Source organism: Amblyomma mixtum, chromosome 5, assembly GCF_055824585.1.
Source record: "Amblyomma mixtum isolate Tamu chromosome 5, ASM5582458v1, whole genome shotgun sequence".
Classification (NCBI taxonomy): Eukaryota; Metazoa; Arthropoda; class Arachnida; order Ixodida; family Ixodidae; genus Amblyomma; species Amblyomma mixtum.
Window position 1 is genome coordinate 102,559,135 of NC_143016.1, and position 22,468 is coordinate 102,581,602.

At 45.7% G+C, this 22,468-nt stretch overlaps 1 protein-coding gene across 1 annotated transcript in view; it reads right to left on the minus strand.

Annotated features, from left to right (window-relative positions):
- Positions 1-22,468, minus strand: part of Polr1B (RNA polymerase I subunit Rpl135) — a 67,959-nt gene that overhangs the window by 774 nt on the left and 44,717 nt on the right. Inside the window, exons 21-25 of the mRNA XM_089545772.1 lie at positions 21,100-21,241; positions 19,844-20,000; positions 15,051-15,176; positions 9,502-9,629; positions 7,668-7,832 (exon numbers count right to left, since the gene is read on the minus strand). Coding sequence (XP_089401898.1) covers positions 7,668-7,832; positions 9,502-9,629; positions 15,051-15,176; positions 19,844-20,000; positions 21,100-21,241 — 718 coding nt within the window. The remainder of the gene's footprint in view (positions 1-7,667; positions 7,833-9,501; positions 9,630-15,050; positions 15,177-19,843; positions 20,001-21,099; positions 21,242-22,468) is intronic.

Below are 22,468 nucleotides of genomic sequence, written 5' to 3' on the forward strand. Positions count from 1 at the left end.
AGGGCCTAAGAGTTATTTTTACTAACTAGCTGAAGAAAGACAAGAATTTTAAAAAATGTCTGATAGCAGAAACTTTTGAAGGTTGGGTTACCTCCGCAGACATCCTTGGCTCGGCAAGGATTTCGAGGCTCCCAACAACTCAGATAAAGACCTCAGCCTCCTTCTCGTGATTGAGAAAGTGGCTGAGGTGTATAATTGTATGTAGCGAAGCACAGGGTGAGTAGATTAGAGTTGATGAAGAATACTGGCTTCCCTTAAAAAGCTAAAAACACAGGGTATACTGACAAGTGCATCTTTGCCTAATATCAATGCTGGATGAAAAGGAATGTGTTCTTTGTAAAAGGTAGTAAAATGTTTTTTTCTTAGTGATTCGAGTTCTGTACATGAGAATAATATGTGGTTTACTGTTAGTTCGTCTCCGCACTTTTCACAAACAGGTTTGTCTTTCTTTGTTAGCAGGAAGTTGTGTGTGAGATGTGTGTGTCCAATACGGAGACGGCATAAAATAACTTCGATGAAACGTTTTTGGTGGGCGCATGACTTCCATTCTTCTATAAATGGTTTTACTAAGTGGAGCTTATTATTTCGTTCAATATTCCATTGCGACTGCCATTTATTTCTTAGCTTGCACTGTACCAACTTCATACAGTCATTGTAGGGGATGTTCACTTTCTTTATTTCTTTGTTGCGAGCTTTCGCAGCACATTCATCCGCCTTCTCATTGCCAGTGATTCCAATGTGGCTGGGAACCCAGCAAAATTTGATGTCTTGTCCCTGTATTGTGGCGCTCGTTATGTTGTGTATGATATTACCAATTAGTGGTGTCACTGCATTTCTATGGTGAAGTGAGGTTAGTATGCTCAGAGAATCAGTGTAAATGATACTGTTCTGAATGTTCTCATTTATTATTTTTTCTACAGCCACCAAGACTGCGTAACCCTCGGCGGTGAAAATGAATGTACACTCAGGTAGCCGTACTATTTTTTCCCAATTATTCTGAACTACAGCACTTCCCACGTAGTGCGCCGATTTTGATCCATCGGTATAAAATGCTTCGTATTCTCTGTATTTTTCCTCGAGTGCTAAATATTCTTGTAATATCTGTTCATGTGGTGTATGTTTTTTCCGAAATTGTGTTAATGTGAAGTCGCACACAGATGGTAGGCAGTACCAAGGCGGGAATGGATCAGGTTTGCGGGCAATATTAGGTAATATGTTCATTATGTCTAGTTCTTGGCATTTCTCTTCAAAGCGGAGAAGAAGTGGTCTGATTGCTAGAGGTTTGTTGGTAAATAGTGTTCGGGATGGGCACTTTGTAACGAGTGGGTAACAGATGTGTTTAGGCTGGGAACGGATCTTTAAAATGTAAGAGCATGTAAGCATTGTTCGTCTGTCTGCAAGTGGTGGTTCATTGGTTTCCACGTAAAGGCTTTTTATGGGTGATGTCCTGTAAGCACCAGTTGAAAGACGCAAACCCATATTGTGCACAGGATCCAGTCGCTTCAAGTACGATGGCCGTGCTGATCCATACACTATGCAGCCATAATCTAAAACGGAACGTACTACAGAGCGATAAATTTGTAGAAGGCATACCCGATCAGAACCCCAGTGTTTGCGTGAAAGAACTTTAAGTATGTTCAGTGATAGCGACGCTTTCTTCTTTAGTGCGTTTATGTGAGGCAGGAAAGTAAGCTTTTTATCGAAGGTGATGCCTAGAAATTTGTGTTCTTTTTTTAAAGGCAGTGTGGTTTGGTTTAGGTGTAATGTGGGATCTGTGTGCAAGCCTCGTTTGAGTGAAAAAAGTAAGGCTACTGTTTTCTGTGGTGAGAACTGGAAACCATTCTTGTCTGCCCATGTTGCCAGTTTGTTGATTGTAAGTTGTACTTGTCTTTCACATGTAGATATATTGGAAGATGTGCACGCTATCTGAAGATCGTCGACATAGACTGAATATGTTATGGACCTTGGTATAATTTTGTTAAGAGAATTCATTTTTACAATAAAAAGAGTTGTGCTTAAAATACACCCTTGAGGCACTCCATTTTCCTGAATAAAATCCCTCGAAAGGGTTGAGCCTAGACGAACATTAAATGAACGGTTAGTCAAAAAGTCTTTAATTGAGTTCAGCATTCTGCCACGGATGCCAAGCTCAGCTAAGTCCTGGAGGATCCCGAATCTCCAGGTAGTATCATATGCTTTTTCTAAATCAAAAAAGATGCTAAGACAGTGTTGCTTGTGTATAAAAGCTTCTCTGACAGTATTTTCAAGGCGGACTAGGTGGTCTGTAGTGCAGCATCCCTTTTTAAATCCACACTGATGGATATCAAGAAGTTCACCAGATTGAAGAACAAAGGTTAGTCTTATATTTAGGACACTTTCGAAGGATTTGGCAAGGCAACTAGTCAGGGCTATGGGTCTATAACTGCTAGGAGAGGTTGGGGGTTTACTAGGTTTAAGAAACGGGACAATAATAGCTTTCTTCCAGGCTTCAGGTATTTTCCCTGACATCCAAACTGTGTTAAAGAATCTCAAAAGTGCTTCTATGGCAGGCTCAGAAAGATGTGCAAGCATTTCATAATGTATATGGTCGGGTCCTGGAGCAGTTTTTTTTCCGGCAGACAGTACTGTGTTGATTTCTTGGAGGGTAATTAGACTATTGTATTTTTCATTTGCACCTCCAGTTGTTGGGAGCCTCTGTTTTTCAGCTGTATTTTTGTATTTTAAAAAGGACTGCGTGTAGTGTGATGAACTTGAAACTGCAGTGAAATGTTCCCCCAATATGTCTGCCTGTTCCTGTATGCTTGTTTGTGTTCCGGGTGTTGTTAAAAAAGGAATTGTGAATGGTGAAAAGTTGCCGTTTATTTTTCGAACCTGCTCCCACATTTTTTTAGATGGGATCTGACTGTTGATATTTGAAACATAATTCTGCCATGAAGCTTTTTCGGCACTGCGACGGACATACCGAGCTTTAGCTTTTGCCTTTTTAAAATTTAGGAAATTTTCATGTGTCGGATACCTACGGAATTTACCCCACGCTCTATTTTGCTGTTTTTTTGCTTTTTTACAGTCCTTTGTCCACCATACTTTATGGTTTTGTCGCGCCACTCCTGACGACTGAGGAATAGCTGTTAGTGCGGCAGTTATGATACAATTAGTGAACTTTTCGTTTATCTGGTCAACGGTAAGATTTCCTAAAACTATATCTTCTAAAGTTGCCTTTGCTCTAAAAAGTGACCAGTCGGCGAGGTGAAGCTTCCAGCGCCGTGGCCTTGTGGGGATTATTTTCGGTGTGGATGTTAAAGTGATTAGTACAGGGAGGTGATCGCTGCCATATGGATTGTCAATGACGTCCCAGTTAAAATCGTTAAAAACAGAAGGTGAACTAAACGATAAATCTAAAAAGGTCATTTTCCCTGAGGTAGGGGAGCAGTAGGTGGCTTTTTCTGTATTTAAAAGACATACATTATTTGTGAGGATAAAATCATCAATTATTTGACCCCTAGAGTCACAGTGCTCACTTCCCCAAAAAGGGGAGTGAGCGTTAAAGTCCCCAACTACTAGATACGGTTCTGGAAGTTCATTGACAAGTTCTTGTAAATCGTGGACTGTTAATGTAAAGTGTGGAGGAATATATACAGAACAGATAGAAATTGTTTTATGGCTGACGACACTGACCGCAACAGCTTCGAGTCTTGTTTTTAGTTTAAGCTCTCGAGCTGGGACACCGTTTTTCACTATGATGGCTACGCCTCCCGACAGCCTGCTCGCCTGCTCTCGATCGCGGCGGAAAACAGTATAATTCTTAAGAAAGTTATTTTTTTTGGGACCTAAGTTTGTCTCTTGTAGACATAAGGCAACAGGAGCGTGCGCTCCTAGTATGTCTTTTATATCACTGTAGTTGTTTAGAAGTCCTCTACAGTTCCATTGTATTATGAAAGCCATCTTAATTTTGTGCTTCTATAGGGTGAAAAAGTAGATTAAGTTGTCGATGGCCCCGTGACTCGGGGCCTGTCTTTTTTTGACCGATCCAGGGAGCTCCGCCGACCGTCCGACGTGGACGGCGCGGGGCTGCCCGGGGTCGTGTCCATCGCCTCTGTGGAGGCGCTGGACGACCGTGCAGGAGGTATGTTGATTTTCGAGTTTGACCTCGACCTGTGGGAAGAGGTCTTGAGGCCCGCCGACCCGGGAGTCTGCGTTGCCTCCTTTGGGGTTTGCGGAGTAGCGCTAGCTACTCCACACGGGGGCGCGGGTGGCCCCGCCACAGGCACACTGCGTGTGGCCTGGACGGGTGCCGAAGCCTGGTGTGGTGTGCCGCGCCCACGCACCACATCAGCGAAGTTTGTTTTTGCACTGAAAGAGAATGTGTTCGTTTGAGCATATCGCCTTCTTGCTTCCTTGAAAGAAATGTTTGCCGTAGTCTTGAGAGTAATTATTTCTTTTTCTTTTTTCCAAGAAGGACAAGCTCTGGAGTAGGCAGCATGTTCTCCTTCACAGTTTGCACACCGCGGTGTAGCAACACATTCTTCAGATTGGTGTTCGTTTGACGAGCATTTTGCACAAGTTTTGCGACCGCGACAACTCTGTGAGCCATGGCCGAATTTCTGACAGTTAAAACATCTTCGTGGGTTGGGTATATATGGTCTTACATTTATTTTCAGGTAACCAGCTTCAATGCTTTCAGGCAGTGTGCTGGTATTGAAAGTGAGGATCAGGTGCTTCGTGTCTATTTCCTTGTTATCCTTCCGGATCTTTATGCGTTGACCATTTATGACATCTTGGTCAGTAAGGCCCTCAAGCATTTCTTTCTCAGAGAGGTGGATAAAGTCGATTTCAGATATGACGCCTCGGACAGTGTTCAAAGATCGATGTGAAGTGACAGAGACTGGGATTTCCCCAATGGACGCAAGGTTTGAGAGTTTAGAGTGCTGGACAGTGTCACGAAGTTCGAGCAGTAAGTCACCGCTGGCCATTTTGGATACCTTGTACCCAAGGCCCAAGGTGTTTGTAAGGCACTTTGCTACTAGGAACGGGGATATCAGTCTTGCTTGTTTTCCTTCTGCTTCGCTATGGACAACATGAAATTTTGGGAAAGATAGCTTTCTTTTCTGAAAAAAATCGTCTGCATCGTTCCGCCCTCTTTTTAGAGAGCGATCTGGTTTGGAAAAAGGGGGAGCCATAAATAATTAATGTTTTTCAGTCATGGTGCCAGCCACCCACCATGGAGCCCAACAAGGGGACGGGACAGGAACTTACAAGCAAGTCCTGCCCACGCCAGCTGTACACCCCAACTATAACCTAATATGACTCAACTCAGGGTAGTTGGTCACACACGGTTAACCCTTGCCGCCAGGAAAAAGAGGAAAAAACGAAGAAGAGAGGAGGATACAGGAAAGTTGTAAGAAAGGAAATAGGAACGTGAAAGATAGAGGGGCGGACAGGAAAAGGCGACTGCCGATTTCCTCCGGTTGGGTCAGGCCGGAGGTGCCGTCTACAGGAAGCTGGGGCCAAAGTGGTGTGTTGCCTCCGCCGAGGGGCCTTAAGGGTCCAAACGCTCGGCATCGGCTCAACCACCAGGATCCCCTTTTCCCCGGACACGGCGATGCCACGCACGGCTAAGCGCGGATGCTCGGGTCCGTGGTGACGCATTGTTCACCATCATCCCCTTGCGGGGATGTCCCTGCGGATGCTCGGGTTAACCCCGTGGTGTCGCCACTCACCAACGTCTGCATGTTGCAGACGCCTCCCTGCGGGGGAGAAGCTAAGTCAAGCCCACTGCTTATAGCATTCACCTTTAATGACAGCTACGGTATATATTGCCGCATATCGAACTTTTATCATGAGCACTGCCATATTGGAGAAGTAGCGCCATCTAGCTACGAGTCCATTGCGAGCGCCATGCTGGCTTGGGTGGCCGGTCACAGCTGCATTTCGCTGAACGGGAGCAGCTGTTGGCTGCACCATGTAATTGCATTATATTTAGCTGTTTTGCATGGACAAAAGATTAATTTCACATGATTCTTGAGGCTACCTGATACCTTCATGTGAAGCTTCCTTCCCTGGTAAGACGTGCCCTGTGAGCACACCAAATTTGCGTTGCCCCAAGGAACAAGCGCTTAACGTAAACATATGGCTCTGCGGGGAAGCAAGATGATAACACTGTTGAAACAGCAGAGCACTGTGGCACGACTATGGGTGTGCGAATATTGAAATTTTTTAATACAAATCGAACATCTGTTCAGTACAGTATAGTATATAAAAAAAAATTTCACCAAAGGTAATTTTCAAAATACTATAGTGTATGGTCTTCGCAAATGAAATAAACAAAACTTGGTAGACTCAGCATAATGTAAAACAATATAATGTGAACAGAAATGTAAGCAGAACAGTATATACAGTGTGCACGCGCGCGCGCACACACACACACACACACAGACACAAACACACGCACACACTGAAAAGCCTACGACAAGAGTGCAGTTTCGGTGTGCTGGAAGAGCAACACATACACAGGCGAGGGGAATGCACACTGACGTTGGAACAGCGAGACTGCTTCTAAAAACAAAAAAGAAAAAAAGACCAGCGATGTGCCTGTTGGCGTATGAAAGCAGCGCACAGCTGGGTTCGGACGAAAGGCAAATGTGTGGGCCGACAGCTGCCATTGTCGTGAGCTAGCAATGAAGCTCAAAAACCAAAACTACGTGGCAAGGCTTTTTTTTTGGCCTAGCGACAGGAGCCCTTGAATTGCTATCACGCCTGCCGTTATGCGCACATACGAGGTGTGTGGATTACAATGCACAACATGAAATAGGCAGGTTTTTTACATAATCGTTTACCCTGCTGTGATGCACTGCCTTGCCCCTTCGGGAGCCTCACGCAAAATTTTGCAAGTGGACTTTCCTGTATATCAAAGCTGACCGAAACAAGTTGGCCGAGCTCATGCTAGGACAACTGTGAAGGCGACAGGACGAATACCACGGGTGTGGGTGTTATAACACATTATGGTAGGATAAAATAAAAACAGCAAGCTTTATTGTAGGGGCGGTTCGAAGTGGGTGGTCAGCAATTTCGTTAGCATCAGGTGTCACATGAGAAAGCCTACACACGGAATTTCGCACGAGGTCCAAGCTTAGCAGCATCCGAATGTGACTGGTCCGCGTGATAAATAACGGAGAAGGAAGTGAAGAGGATGCCTTTGTACTGTTCTCCTAACGATTTAAACTTGATCTTCAGATATCGGCCTGATATCGATGGCTCATCAACAACGCATCAGCTGCAGAGCTTAAAGGAAAACTCCGCATTTCTTTACAGAGCTGCTTGCAAGGGGAATCAACCAGTCTATTCTGCTTTATTGAGCAAGATTGGTGAAAGGTTCTTTTAATCCACAGACGAAGACAAGTCCCCTTGTCGAAACGTTGGCTCAAGCAACCTGAGGTTTTCCCCTCCCTTGTTCATTTTGTGATCGCCAAGGACCATCTACCACACCCTCTCTCTACCAAGTACTATTTTTGTGTCACTGTTTAACCACAATTTCACCTGTCAAGGACTAAAGTGCTGTTTTACCACAGTGGCTACTTGGCTAAAGTGAAAAACCATGAATCGATTTCACGTGCTATGCACCAGGTAGCAAAAAGCGAAAAGCAGTGCAGTGCTACACTGCTCAGCCATACCAAGGACTTGTCAGAGCAGTTGAACAGCCTGTCCTGCAGCAGGAATGAGGCCCCATGCGCCAGGAGAGAGTCTCGCTCCATCTCCCCAAACCGGATGCCACCCGCCCTCTTGCGACCCTTGACAGGCTGGTGGGTCAGGGTGTCTACGGGACCGGTGGTCCGCACCTGTGTGGATGACAACCAGTGCCTTGAAGAAAAACTATTGCACAGCACACATGCACTGTGCCACGTGTAACAACACAAAAGCAGCTGACTGTCTTGGCTTATTTTGTATATATTTGACCTCATTTCCCGTATTCACATTCAACATAAACTACCACAGCACCTCTGTCTGGGAGATGCCATGGAACAGAACTGGCCCCCAGTACTCCTCCAGACCAGGCAGTAAAGTGACTGAACGAAAAATTTCACATTTCACCTCAATGAAAAACGTAGATTCAACAGAAGGAATTACAGGCTGGTGAATTGAAAATCAGCAGCTGAATGCCCAAGATACGGCTTTCACAAGGGATGACAACTGAAAACTAACACACTGCAGCAATGGACAATGCCCCAGTAAAGGTGAAATGAAAGTGCCTCTGGCATTGCGACCTAAAGCAGAAGCCTAGTACCCCTGTCACATGGGCATTTCGAAGGCCCTCGAACCGATAGTCTATTGACTCAAAGGCCATTCATGCTGCTACACGGGTGGTTTCAATGGCCATTGAGTCAATATTCTTGATTATGAAGTCAACGGAGCAGTGCAGAGCTCTATTAAGATTTCAAGGGCCTCCGAGCGTTGCCAACGCGCACTTTTGTGCACGGTACAAAAGCATGAACAAACATTACGGCGATTTACGCCTTTATTTCAAATGGCAGCACAAAATGATTTCGCAGGCTTTACGCGCATGTTTCATACATTCGGCCCTTTTAAACTCATCGAATTCTAAAACCACTTCAGTTGTCCTTTAAGAGGCACAGCTCAGGTTACAAGCACTGGAGTGAAGCTATAGGAGTCACTGCCCTGTGAAGAGGGACAAAGAATATGCCAGAAGAAAGGTGCTAGATGCGGACATCGAAGGGAAGAGGACATGGCCACAGCCAAAAAGGAAGTGGAGAGAACTGGTGGAGAAAGATTTTCGGGAAAAGAAGTCGGGTAAACAGCTCAAGACGGGAAGAACTGAAGGACACTGATTAGAAACTGTGACTTCATTTGAGAAAGTAGGATAATCTGAATGAAGAAAATGCAGCATCCATGCTTGGTAAAACTGCACAAGCCAAAAGAGATAGGAATATACATATTTTCGCCGTTCTAAGCACCCTTCCCTCGTATCTTCTAAAAAAAAATTTTGAAAAAAAAAATGAAAGTTTACAACATTCGATTCAGAGCGAAAGCATGGGACTTTTTTTTGGCAAAGACTGTTTTTACTGATTTTACATGCATGAATGACTGAACCGAGGCACACACATGACGACTGATACAATTTTCTTTTTTTGCAGACATGCAAAAGACGATTTTACTCTGGCTGGAACCTCTTGATTAGTGACACATAGAAAACGACGATGAGCGAACAGTGCCGCGGGACAGAGTGCTCATGCTAGGCCAGCTGCAAAATGCAAGAAATGATTTTGCTTGGGTCAGAACCACCAGATTAGTGCTGCGTAGAAGACAACAATGAGGAGCGCTCATGCTAGGCGCACACACACACACATACGCAAGAGATGATTTTGCTAGGCTCTGAACGTCTGAAGGTATTAGCCAGTGAATTTAGCAGCAGCGTTTCCAGGAATAATGAAACTGACAAGATGCTCAAGGTAAAGATAAAATGATGGGCTGGGCAGTCTCTCAGCTCACCTGGTATTTGTCGGCAACCATGTGCCTCAGCCTCTGGTAGTAGACCACTCCGAAAAAGATGTCAGCTTCCAGTTCACGACCATCCACTCCCGAGTACATTCGTTCAGTCCCATAGTAGTTGTAGCCAGCTGCAATGTACAAAACAATTGTAGGTATTAGCATCCAGCTGGGCGTAGCTGTACGGCTACAAAAGAAAGCTGTACAGCTTTCTTCAATCTTTGCAGGTGAAGAAAAAAAAGGAGTGCATTTTGATGCAGGACTTGATATCGGGACCACTACTTCACTGTACAGTCAAACCCGGATATATCGAACTCGTAAAAAAACGGGAATCAGTTCGATATATCGTGTAATTCGAAATACAGCTTTTAACAAATTTGACAATGTACAAACCGCACTTCAGAAAAAGCATTCTTTATTTGATAAAAACATGTACGGTGGGACTATTAATGCGAGAAATAGTCGTTGATCTTCTTCTGCTTTTTGATTTTCAAAGCATTATTCAGCATGCACTTCTCAACATTATCGAGCGACTGAGAACAGCTGAGCCCACAGCCTTCTATTGACTCACAGTGACGGCGAACAACGTTAAGTGCGTCGGAACACGATGGTGGGTCCGAACTCGTCGTAGCCTCACAGTTACTGTCGCCGGCGGCATCCCTAGTGAGGTCGGCAATGATGTCTTCGTCAGTGAGCTCTCCGGTTGTCGGAACATCGTCGTCGACGGAGACGAAGTCTGTTGCTGCAGTCCCATCACAAACAGCACCCGGGAACTCGGCAAGCTGGCTAAACAATTCATCAAGTTCCTCCAGCGGTTCACCGCTATCCAGGGGTTCATGGTGATTGCTTGATGAGCTCGTGCCAGCCTCGCCGGAAGCAGAGAGTCCACAATGACGGAAGCAGTTTTGAATTGTTTCTTGTTTGACGTCGTTCCATGACGCATTCAGCATGGTTATTGCTCCCAGGAGGTCAATTTTCAGCTCCCGGCCAGTGCGGAGGTTTAGCAAAAGCCTCTGCACAAGTCGCTTTCTGTAGCCTGCCTTCAGTGCACGAATGACACCTTGGTCTAAAGGCTGCAGCACCGACGTTGTGTTGGGCGGAAGAAAACGAAGCTCGATGTTGCTGACGCTGACGTTGCAATGGTGGGCAGAGCAGTTATCAACCAGTAAGCAGACCTTTCTGCCTTGGCTTACCAGGTCGTCGTCCCAGGACTTGAGCCACTTGCCAAAAAGTTCGCTTGTCATCCAAGCTTTCCCATTCGATCTGTAAGACACCGGAACAGAAAGTGCGTTCTTTAGGCACCGCGGCGATTTGCTCTTTCCTATTACGAGCGGTCGAAGCTTGGTTGACCCGTCGACGTTGGTGGCGAGCAACACGGATATTCTGGCTTTATTGACCTTCCCGCCGTGGGACTTGTCATCACGACAGGCCAGCGTTCTGTTCGGAAGCATTTGCCAGAACAAAGCAGTCTCATCGACGTTAAATATATCACGGGGATGGTACCTCGTTGTAATGTCGTTCCAATTTTCATCAATCCACTTTTGCACGCTGCCGAGATCTACAGCGCGGCTTTCACCGGTGACAGCACGGCCGACAATGCCGTGACGCTCTTTAAACCGCTGTAGCCAGCCTGAGCCGCCTCTGAAGTCGGGTCTGTCCAGCATGAAAGCGAAATCCTTTGCTTTCTGTTCGATCATTGGGCCAGAAATGGGGATGTTTTGCGACCTAACATCAACAAACCACTTATACACTGCTGCCTCTACGTCTTCAAATGCAGCCGTTCGTACTCGTCGAGCGCTGGTGGTAGCAGCAGGCCTCTTGTCCGCCTTAGCCCTAATGTCGGCCTTATTTTTCAAAATCGTACTCAGCGTGCTTCTGGGGATGCTGTACGCTGCGGCGACATCCGACTTCTTTTCTCCGCGCTCAACTCTTCTGATGATCTCCAGCTTTGAAGATATGGTTAGGTTCTGTCGCTTCACAGCAGCCATCTTTCACGAAGCGGACGAGCTCACCGCTCCCACAAAGCAACGAAGCACACGGAACAACGCAGTCGCAATGGCAGTCGCGCGAGTCGCACACCAGAATGCAGGCGCACGTGGCTGCGAGTAAACTGAGCGCGTGGTCAAACCACTTCTGCTAGGGGTGGCCGGGTGGCTGTCTGAGGGAGCGAGAGCAGCGCTGGGACCCTATTTATAGCAGCGCCGTGCGAGCGCTGTTGGGCTAAACCACTTTGGCCAAGGGGGGGGTGGGGGGATGGATGTTGGCGCAGCTCGCCCGGCCGCCACGCGGGAAAGCCAACTTCTGGAGCAGTTTTGCGCGGCTTGAAGTTCGATATATCAAGCGCGGCTGCTATTTTTGTTCGATATATTAGTATTTTTTGCTATATATTCTCATTTTAGCAATACAATGTTCATAAATTGTTCGATATACGGGGTAATTCGATGTAAACGGGTTCGATATAGTCGGGTTTGACTGTATAAGCTAAACAGGGCCTTCAACAGTTGTTCAGGAAAGACCATATCGGTGCACTCAAAATGGCAACGGGGTGCACTCCACATTGTGAATTTTTATATGTTCAGGGGAACCCTCAATCTGGAGTACATTTCAAATATTGAGTGCTTATGAGACATAAGCAATTATGCTTTTTCCCTATACAGTAAAAGCTTGTTAATTCGAACCCCTATCAATGCAGAAATTCAGATAATTCAAACAGCCGGCGTGGCCCCAGCCAATGCCCATGTAAGTCTATGACACTGGACGCTCACTAATTCGGACTACACAGGTTTTGCAGCATTAATGCAAACGCCGGAACAGCCCTACTCAATCTTGAATTGCGTGCAGCAGAGTTGCCTGTGTGCCTCTGATGTATGCACAACAGAAGCCACAACGGACGACAAACGGACGGCTCCGTCTCCGAGAATAGTTCTACCACTTAGTTTCTGTTTTTCCGAGCTTCGCGTCAGCCCGCACCAATGGTGGCTACTGGCTGCACATCAGCCAGCCAACCGAGACAAGCTGCACGCCGTTTAGGACATACTGATTGGTGCCACTGCGTGCTTCTCTCGCTCCCATTGACGTGGTTATTCCTGTGTGGTGAAACAACAACCCGAAACTGCAAGCTCATCACATGCTGTTCGTTCTTCGCACAGGGAAGCTTTGTCGCAAGCGACGCTGCCACTTGTAAAGGGGCTCCACCTCTACTGCTACTGCGTCGCATCATCAAAGATGTCACAGAGGCCCTTTGCATTTTGCAGCTGTTTGGCTTCGACGCTCCCAATATGAAAATGTTAAAAACAGTCACTGTCTCGCTGTTCTCATGTCAAAAGTATGAGACTATTATGCGGTCTTTCACCAAAATTTACTATGATGCAAACAGTTCTCGTCAGTTTTTTTGGGGTTATTCAATAAACCGAACTTGGATAATTTGAACATTTTCGAAATAACGAGCTTTTACTGCATCTGGAACGCAACAATTATTCTAAAAACACAAGCATACACACTCCTTTTTGATGACTTACACATTTTAGATTTTGTGCAACAGCAACAAAAAATACAGTTCATCCCAGATACCATACTTATTCGAATATAAAGCTAGTTCTTTTACCGAAAATTGTTTTCATTTTAAGGTTTCATGAGCGTTAATGTCCCTTTTCTATCTCCTGTCTATCTTCTCTACCAAATATCTTTCTATCTTTACCAAATAGTCAAAACATCCTGCTGAAAATTCTGTGCAAAGTATAGCAGTACCGTGCCCCTACAAGTGCAATTTCTCCTAACACAGAGAGCTCCCATGATCATCACTGGGGTGTAGAATGCTGGGCTTCGTGGCTTTGGAATCCTGCTGGCACTTGCCATGCTTAGACGCTTAAAACAGCGTGATGAGAGGAACACGGAATGTGGTTATGGGAGTTAACCTTCGTATTGTCATGCCATGGGTGTACCAATTTTCTATACTACACTGCTGTCATGCAGTGAAGCAAACCTAGCTGATCGAGAGCTACTGGCAGCTTTTGTGTCATCTGCTTCGTCCACTTCACTGCCGAAGGCTTTGCACAATCCAACCAAACATTCAAGGACACACTATTCTGATTATAGTGCACTTCGAACAGGGTTAGACCACTATGAATAGGTGCTGGCTAGTTCCAAAGCAGTCACTGTCCGCTACTCCTTCGATTCAAAGCAGGCCAGGCCTAGCGACGCACTGTCAGCATGCTAGCGTGCAGCCAGCCACTGTAAAAAGAGTGCCACTAGCATAGATGCATTTTATTTTTGCCCCTAGGTAGCAGATAAGCATATCCATTGCCAAGTTTATACATCAAATCATTGATATCTCTTTCGAGTTCAACATACAGTTGAACCTCGATAAAGCAAACCTCAATTTAACAAAACTCACAAAGTGACGCATTTTTTTTCCTTTCCCAATCTCGGCACGATTGAAGGTCATGTAATTTTTTTTCGTGATTTACGAATTTTATACCACACTTTCGATTGAACGATGCCCTCGCGCAATGCAAGCATGTTGTACATTTGAACGACATCATTGTCGGGTGCTCGCTGGCAGGTGCCTTGAGGTTCACACGTTCATATCATTTGCCAAGGGTTGAGAACTTCTTGCCCCCATCGCGAACTATAGCATATGTATATAACGCACTCTGGCCGAGGCATTTTTTAAATACGTATGATTGCAAAATTTTGACCAATCGTAACTGTATCATCAGATTCTACTGTATTTACAAGGTGCCATCTGCCACGAGTGTTCAGGAATCAACATCTTTATTTTGACCGCTGAAACATAGGAATCTCGACTTTACGAAATTTCCAATTTAACAAATTTTTTGGCCACAAGTATGAATTTGTTATGTCGAGGTTCGACTGTATCCAGGATCGATTGTACTCAGTAGTAACATTGTGATTCACATATTGTTCACACCTGTGATTCGCAGATTATTGCAAATACAGCAGGTACGAAATCCATAGTCAGTGCAATTCACATTCGCACTAATGACATGATAATCAGCACTTATAAATTTGCTAAATAACTTCAAATTAACTTAGCAAAAGCACAGAAACAGTTCAGAATGTTCTTCAAGACTGGAATGTCATGATCACTCATGAAACCCCTACAATAAGAAATGTGTGGATCAAGCACCACAATGCCTTGCAGTTACACCCCTGCCAGCCTATCTAGAATCGAAAAGGCAGAAAATCATGGCCACTTGCTATCAGTACTTGAAAGAAAAAAAAAATTACACAAATTACCTGCAGTCTCAGCAACACACGTGCTGCACAGGAAGTGGCCCACTAAAAGGCTACCAGAGACACAGAAAGCAATTCTGTGCTAATTAAACGTAACAGTGCATTTTGATGCTAAGCTGGCCTGAGAAGTGACTCAAGTTTGTGTGCTTACACAGTTGTCGCTACCTTAGCTGCCTGCTTCAGTCAGAAAATATGTGCTGTGGGATGTCTGCCTCTTATATGAAAGCACACGGCTCTATTGCATGTACTCTGTCCGAGCCAATATGTGCATGCCAACAGCCAAAGCACAGCCTCACCTTTCTGAAGAAGCTCGCCGAAGTATTCAGATGCTGGCTGCTCCTCTGAGAACTTGAAGGGTGTTGCATCATGTGGGACTCCATGAAGCACGGAGGACTTGCCAGCCATGCTCTCAATCATCATACCTGGGTGAAGTAGACACAATAACAACTAAGACCACTTGAAAGGAGAGCGGTCACATTACACTACATTATCTAATTAACAGACGGCCTCTCGAGCATGGCATTATGGCATTACTGCAGCTGTACAGTGAAACCTCGTTACAGCGAACAGGTAAAAATTCATATAATAGTTTGATACAGCTAAAATTTGTAATACAAAATTTTGTCAGAAACACATGCAACAGTGGCGCAATTTACTAACTGAAGAGACGGTAGCTCAGGCGATCCTTACTAGAGAAATGGAGAAGCCCTTTGCTAGGTTTTAGCGACGTTTCAAAGGCGCTCGTTACGGTTCCTAAGGCCACAAAAAACGAACGCCAGTTAAGTTGGGTTCTCCGCACAGCACCGCAAGCGCACAACTGCGGCAGGTCAAGTGCCAGCTAGAGTGGCTTCCCCGCATCACAGCCGTGTCGCATGGAAAGAAGTGCGCCAAAGTTAAAGCCATCACCGTTTTCACAACCCCGTGACAGCCGGCGTGCGCACAGGAAGGTTACTGCAAGCCTACAACCGTTCATGCTGCTGCTTCCAGGGCACCGCTGACACCCGGGGTGCGAGAGGTGTGAATGTGAGCTGACTGCCGCACTACAATCCTACACGCCGCTACATCTGCCGTGCTGCTGTTAGTGAGTGCAAGATAAAAGCACAAACCTTGGAGCAAACGCTTCCTGCAACATGGCCAGTTCGGCAAAGCCTGTCGCCTGTCATCTGAACGGTTACAGTTTGGCGCTGGGGAGTTTGATATGTATCCGTTTCATGGCCAACCGCATTCAATATATAAGGTGAAAATTGCATGTGTTTGTTCAAGATATTTACGAATAGTTAGGTATAGCCAATAATTCATAATATCTGAGTTCGTTACATCAAGGTTTGACTGTATTTACAACAAAGTGTAAGCCTTTACATAACATTTTGAACACAACATGCCGCACCTTCCCTCGATCCCACTTCCACATGTACACTGTAGAAACTTCTGATTCTGCATGCCCATTCATCAATAGCTATTATCACAGCAGTATATATATATATGTATATATAGTATATATAAAGGCATTCCTAAAACCTGCATGTACGTTAGCGTCTCTTACAAATATATGTCATGTACTATTGGGGACAAAAGTGTGGCGAGCCGGAGCAACGGAAAACTGCGTTGCAACACCACCTAAATGCGGCATCAGGGATCGAGAAAGACAATGCGTGACCTTTATTATCAACAAGCATGTTGCTTGGCTCGTTTCAATGTTTTGTGCTTTAGCTCGCCAAAATGCCGCAGTTTTTCGTTGCTCCGGCTCCCACCGCGTGGAGTATACCACTTTTGTCCCCGATGGTACATAACCAATGCCATAACACCGCAGAAAAGCTAGAACGGGAGGAGGGAGGAAAGCGACAAACTTGGGAGAGGGGATAAAAAGGCAAGTGCCGCCGTCTTCAGTGGCTCACTGCCCACTCCATCTCCACCCCAGTTTGACAAGGACAAGCCACAGGAAAGATCCGGAAGTGGATCCCAATTTTGTCATGGGCAAGGCAACCGCGAAGGGATTGGCCTATCTCCTGCCATCCTGACCATTTCCCTATTAGGCAACTGCCAGCACACCCAGCAACCACTGCCAAGCCAGCCATCTCCTGAATCCAGCACAGAGCATCACATGGTTCCTGTGCCAGCTGCAGCAAAGAATCGCCTGCTCAATTATTGCACTGCACCTCGTCTGGCAAGCCACACTGGCAACAGTTACAGTTTAACTCTTTCGCTACCGCGCCATAGGCCATCGTTCGCATATGATCGATTCAAATCGCCCGTGCAAAAAAGCTTATTTTGGAGAGTCGTGGACGTGCTACGCCATCTAGCCAGCGAGCTTAACAACTGCTCTTTCGATTGCAGCCTTGGTTTCAGTGTTTTGACATGAGGGGGCGCCGTGAAAAATAAAACCTTGAACGGCCGCAGCAGCGTCAGCCGGAGAAAATGGCGTCTGCGTCGCCGCGCGCTCCTCGAAAGCGAAAGCTGACGCCGAGCACATCGGCCGGTTTCGGTTTCGTTTTTTGAGACAAAAGCAGCGGTTATTAGTCGGGCAACAATGTACAAACGTCGGATTTCGGTTTCGACAGCGGGACTTGGCCTCGGGAGCCTGGAATGTCAGCGCGTACTTGCATGTAAGTTCTGTTTTCGTTCGCTGCGTGTTTTCTGCGGTGCATACGGTTTGTAATTGATGACAGTGGATTATTTTTATGCTTCAAGGTCTTGACAACATATAGCGAAGGCAGTTTGCCAAATGCTCAAGGTCGCGCCGCGTTTTTCAACCAAGACGACAGCTAGGTGTCCATATCGGCACATCGCTGCGGAGCGGCGCTCGGAGGTTCGCTAGACTTCTCGACTTTTTTTTGATGCTCTTCACGGCGGAAATGATGAAGACCGTGTGCGGAAACACTAATAAGTATGCATGGATGAAGATTTTCAGCAAGTTCGGCGTGACGGCTCATGGGAAGATGTGAATCTATTGGAGATGCTGATGTTCATTGGAATCATCATATACATTGGAATTGTTGACCTGCCACGACTGTATCTCTACTGAAATACCAGAATAATCTATTCTGGCCCTCTGCCATCAAAAATCACTTCTCAAAATTGGTTTTTCGCTTTTTTGTTTGTTTTTTTGCACATAACGCACCCGGATGATTCAGTGGTGGCAGCATCTATTGGCAAGACTTGGAAAGTGTCCTGGCTTTTGAACCACATCACTAAAACTTATTTCATCGATCCTGATGTTTTAGAGCTTGCCTAAAATGCCAAATTTTATCAGCTGGCTTTCAGGGAGCAGCTCATTCAAGAAATCTTCAGGTATGATGAGGGAAAAGAAGTCCACGCCCCCAGTCCTCCCATAGAATCCATTCAACACCAACCGAAAAAAATGAAAAAAAGAAGAAACTGCAAGCTCGGCTATCAGAGAACAAGCGAGGAACAAACATAAAACCTTATGCGAAGCACCATTCAGTCTACCTCTGCTTCACACCTTCACCCCTGATTGCTCTTCACAGTGGCACCACAGTCAAGACCCCTGACATGACAGGCCATGGGAAGTGCAGTAAATTTTTCTCATAGCTGAAACTGTGAATAATGACAGCTATAAACATGTGCAACAGTTTGTATATTCCAGTTTTCCTCTAATCAAGTTCTGGCTTAGTGCAGCTGGTGATTTTTGTTTTTGCTATATACTTTATTTGTGTTTTTAGCAAATTTCACAAATAAATGTTCATTTACTTTCGCACACACAACTCTTCTGACTGTTTCATTCAGAAGTGTAACTAATAAGCTACAATTTCATGCATTGCAATACAGTAAAAGCTCGTTAATTCGACACTGACGGGACCGCGAAAAATTGTCGAATTATCCGAATGTCGAATTATCGAATGAACAACAAAAAAACAATGTTTGCCGCAACAGGACGTATACCTTTATTTGGCAAGGAAATCTGTAATCACCGTCTGCTTTTACGAGCGAATTTGAGCGACTACGATAGCTCTAACAGCTGCCAGGTGCTCCGCGGCACACGCGCCGCCGTCAGGGATTTGTTCACAGAAGTCCTCCCGCACGGACAAGGCTTCTGCGGCTTCTTTCACCGTGCACTTCGGCATTTGGGACAACTGCTCACAATCGTAAATCGTCGTCGTTGTCAGCGCCTGTCACTTTAATTATTTCATCCTCGGTCAGCTGACAGGACACAAAGGCGAGGCGCGCAGGCCCTGCGCGCTACCCACCCGAAAGCAGCGCGGGGATGAGGTGGGGAGGAGGTGAAGGGAGCGCGCCTCCCCGCTTATCTGTTTTTTCAGCCAGCGTTGGTGGGGACGGCGTTGTTGCTGGGACGCGCGTCTTATCTTTTCTCTTTATCTTTCCTCTGATCTTTTAACCCTCCTTATCTGCACACGGCAGCGGTGGTGGCTCGGCTAAGCCAGTAGGCAATCCCTTGCAATTTCCTTTCACCCTTCTCTCAGTCGCAACAAAACAGCAACAACAAGCAGCGCAGTAAACACGCTGACAAAGCGCGCATTTACCAAAAAAGGCGCCGTAAATAACCGCGATCGTAGCGACTGCTGCGACACAACAAAGCACAAAAAAAAGACGCCAGCCGCTTCGGCCGCTGCTAACTCGCTTCCTCGGATGGATGGATGATAATATGACCATACGGATGGCCTATCAGCTGTACAGTAGCGGTACAGTAGCGCCACTCATGGCAGTGTTTTTTTCTTTTTGCTCTCGGCAAACCGGCTTGGCGGGCTGCGGAGTGAAGTCGAATTAACCGACGCACGGCAAAATTTGTTCGAATTAACGAGAGTTTCGCCCCATAGACTCCTATGTATAATTGTAGGGACCTCGCGCGCGCGTCGAATTATCCGATTTTCCGAATTAACGGGGGTCGAATTAACGAGCTTTCACTGTATGTGCTGGGTGTATTAGTTCTTGTGAAAAAAATTTTTCTTTCAGTCTGCTCCAAATCGTGCATTTTTCCGCGGTAGAGAAAGAGTTAAGTTAAATATTCAACTTGCTTTCCTTGTTAATGAGTCTTGTCTCATTTCCCTCAACTCCGCGTGGATCGTTGAAAAGCATGACACAGCCCAGGGACGCCACACTAGCTGCTTCTCACCGATGGTCATTCGAGAGGGAAAGCCGTGGGGATTGAAGATGATGTCGGGCGTCATGCCACTCTCAGTGAAGGGAAGGTTCTCCACAGGCCACATCTGGCTGCACACACCCTTCTGGCCATGACGGCTGGCAAACTTGTCTCCAATCATTGGATTCCTCTGAAAGCAAATTGTTCTGCATGAGTGAGAATGTTGAACAGATTCAGCTGCCAGCAAATCTGCAGGCAACAGTGCGGGCGTGCGCAGGCACCACTGTTCCATGCAATTCAGGTTTGAGGAGGTCTACTGTATTTACATGATTGTAAAATACATGATTTACATAACTGTAAGTCGACTCAAATGTAAGTTGCATGCTGCTTTTCATTGTTAACAAGGAATTGCGCATGAGGTCGAATGAAACAGTGCATGTGAAGACAAACACAACAGCGAATTAAAAAAAAATGCAAGCAATCACGTATCGATGTTTGCTCTTTGCGAGCAGGCATGCCACATGTTGCCAGACTGCAACTCACAATCTGCTAAAGACCATTATATGAGACGAGGGACGACTTTAGCTTGCTTTTCTGTTTTCAAGAAAAAATCTTCACTTATATTCCAGTTCATATGGTACCTTAGGTCACCAGAACAACATGGGAAATGTGCGATTGCTAAAACACAAAGAATCAGGTAAATACACAGGCTGAGTATGCCAAATTACAGCCAGTTCACCACTCACTAATTACCTGAATCTCATGTTAGGGGACAACCTGGCTCAGAACATGCATGGCATGTACTGTGCATGCCATGCACTGTGCATGCAACTCCACAATGCTTGTTTGGTGTTTACTGCATTTTAAACAACAATTCAGACTTTGGAATGTCATTTTAAAAGATTGAGATTTCTTCCAAGACAAGATGACACCCAGGCCAATTAGCTTTGTAGAAGTGGAATCTCGCCTCGAAAATTGTTCATTTTAGGGAAAATTATTGCGCTGCTTTAGATGGTTTGCCGAAAGGGAATCAAAAATACTGCTCCAGCTGCGAGGCCGCCCAAGTAGCAGACAAAATCGATTTCTGTGGTCCTACACGAATAAAATTTTCCATGTGTGCCTTCCTTCATGGAATACCTGAGGTATCAACTTTTGGCGGAACAGTGGCTATATATAAGTTGTTTCCGTTAAGGGCTGACCACCACTCTGAGCATAGTTTTGCGCAGCCCTGTGAGGTACAACGAGGTTGCACGGTGCAACCAAATGATCTCAATAAAGTTCAATTCTACCTGTATCCAATACGTGATGCAGACGTTCTGCAAAACATCCGTGCCAGTGTCATTTCCAAGAAGCTTGACCTCATGGACGTAGCCAGGCTCCATGTTCTTGTATTTGTGCACTTTGGTCTCTCCAGTCACAACATTGATGAAGCTGCAACAAAACAATAAACAGTTCCAGGAGATCATTTTGCTGCCTTTTTGTTAATTTGTGCGAAAAATTGCCACTATCGAATATTGAACCGAATAATGCAGTACAGTATAAAAGCTTGTTAATTCAAACTCAGCTAATTTGCACTTATGGTTAATTCGAAGTGACGCCCAGGTCCCGGCACAGCCCTGTGCATTTCAAGGAGGAGAAAACTCGATAATCTAAACACGTCGGCATCCCCAACAGTTATTTCAAACTAGGAGCCCCTTGCTTACACTGCTCCTCGCAGATAGAAGTCTGCCCATAGCGGGTACCAATGTGCTGAAAATGTGCTAAAGACGCAAAACAACAAAAAGCGAAAAACAAGCAGCGCGCATGAGGCGAGATGCCCACTTAGCTGATGGAGCGAGCGCTCTGGTGCACACCATGGCGCGCTTTCACTGCTGGAGCACTGGCTGCCGCAGAGGGCACCACCAATGCTCCGGCACATGCCGTTGCAGGTTTTCGTTGTGCCACGGTCCCCTATAGAGTTAAAAATTCAGGGGGCACTTTGACTGTCTAAAGTGCGTAGAGGCGAAAGCGTTTTCCGCACCACTTTCAGTGCTTCTGTGGCACTGGTGGCGTCACATATAATTGAGTACTAATTACTAAGTGATGACAAATCACTAATTAATGGTTAATTACTGATTAATGCCTGAATACTAATTAACTGCTAATTAAGCTTAAGCTTCGCCTTTAGGAGTGTAGCGCTGCCAGGGAGTCGCCACCACCCGTTCAGCGGGATGCCTTGCCATTTCAACACAACGGTTTTTGAGGAAAGGAAATGGCCCAGTAAATCTCTGTCCACACCTGAACTGCACTGTAGAGGAACGGAGGAAGTGGGAGTGAAAGAAGAAAGAGGTATTAAGAAAATGAAAATTGTATTTGAGGAAAGAAAATTACGCAGTAACTGTCTCACATATCTCGGTGGACACCCGTCAAAATTCAGGGGGGGGGGGGGGGGGGGGGGGTGCACTTTTTTGACCTAAAGTGTGGTCACTGATGTGTGGTTAAGATGTTAAGCTTTGCCTCTAACAGTGGAACCCCAGAGCGTTGCAACGCTGCCAGGGAGTCCATAGAATTGGTTTTTGAGGAAAGGAAATGTATTTCTCTCTCATATCTCCGTGGACACCTAAACCTCCCCGGAAGGGAAGGGAGGAGGATGGCAGTGAGCAAAGACACCATACTCAC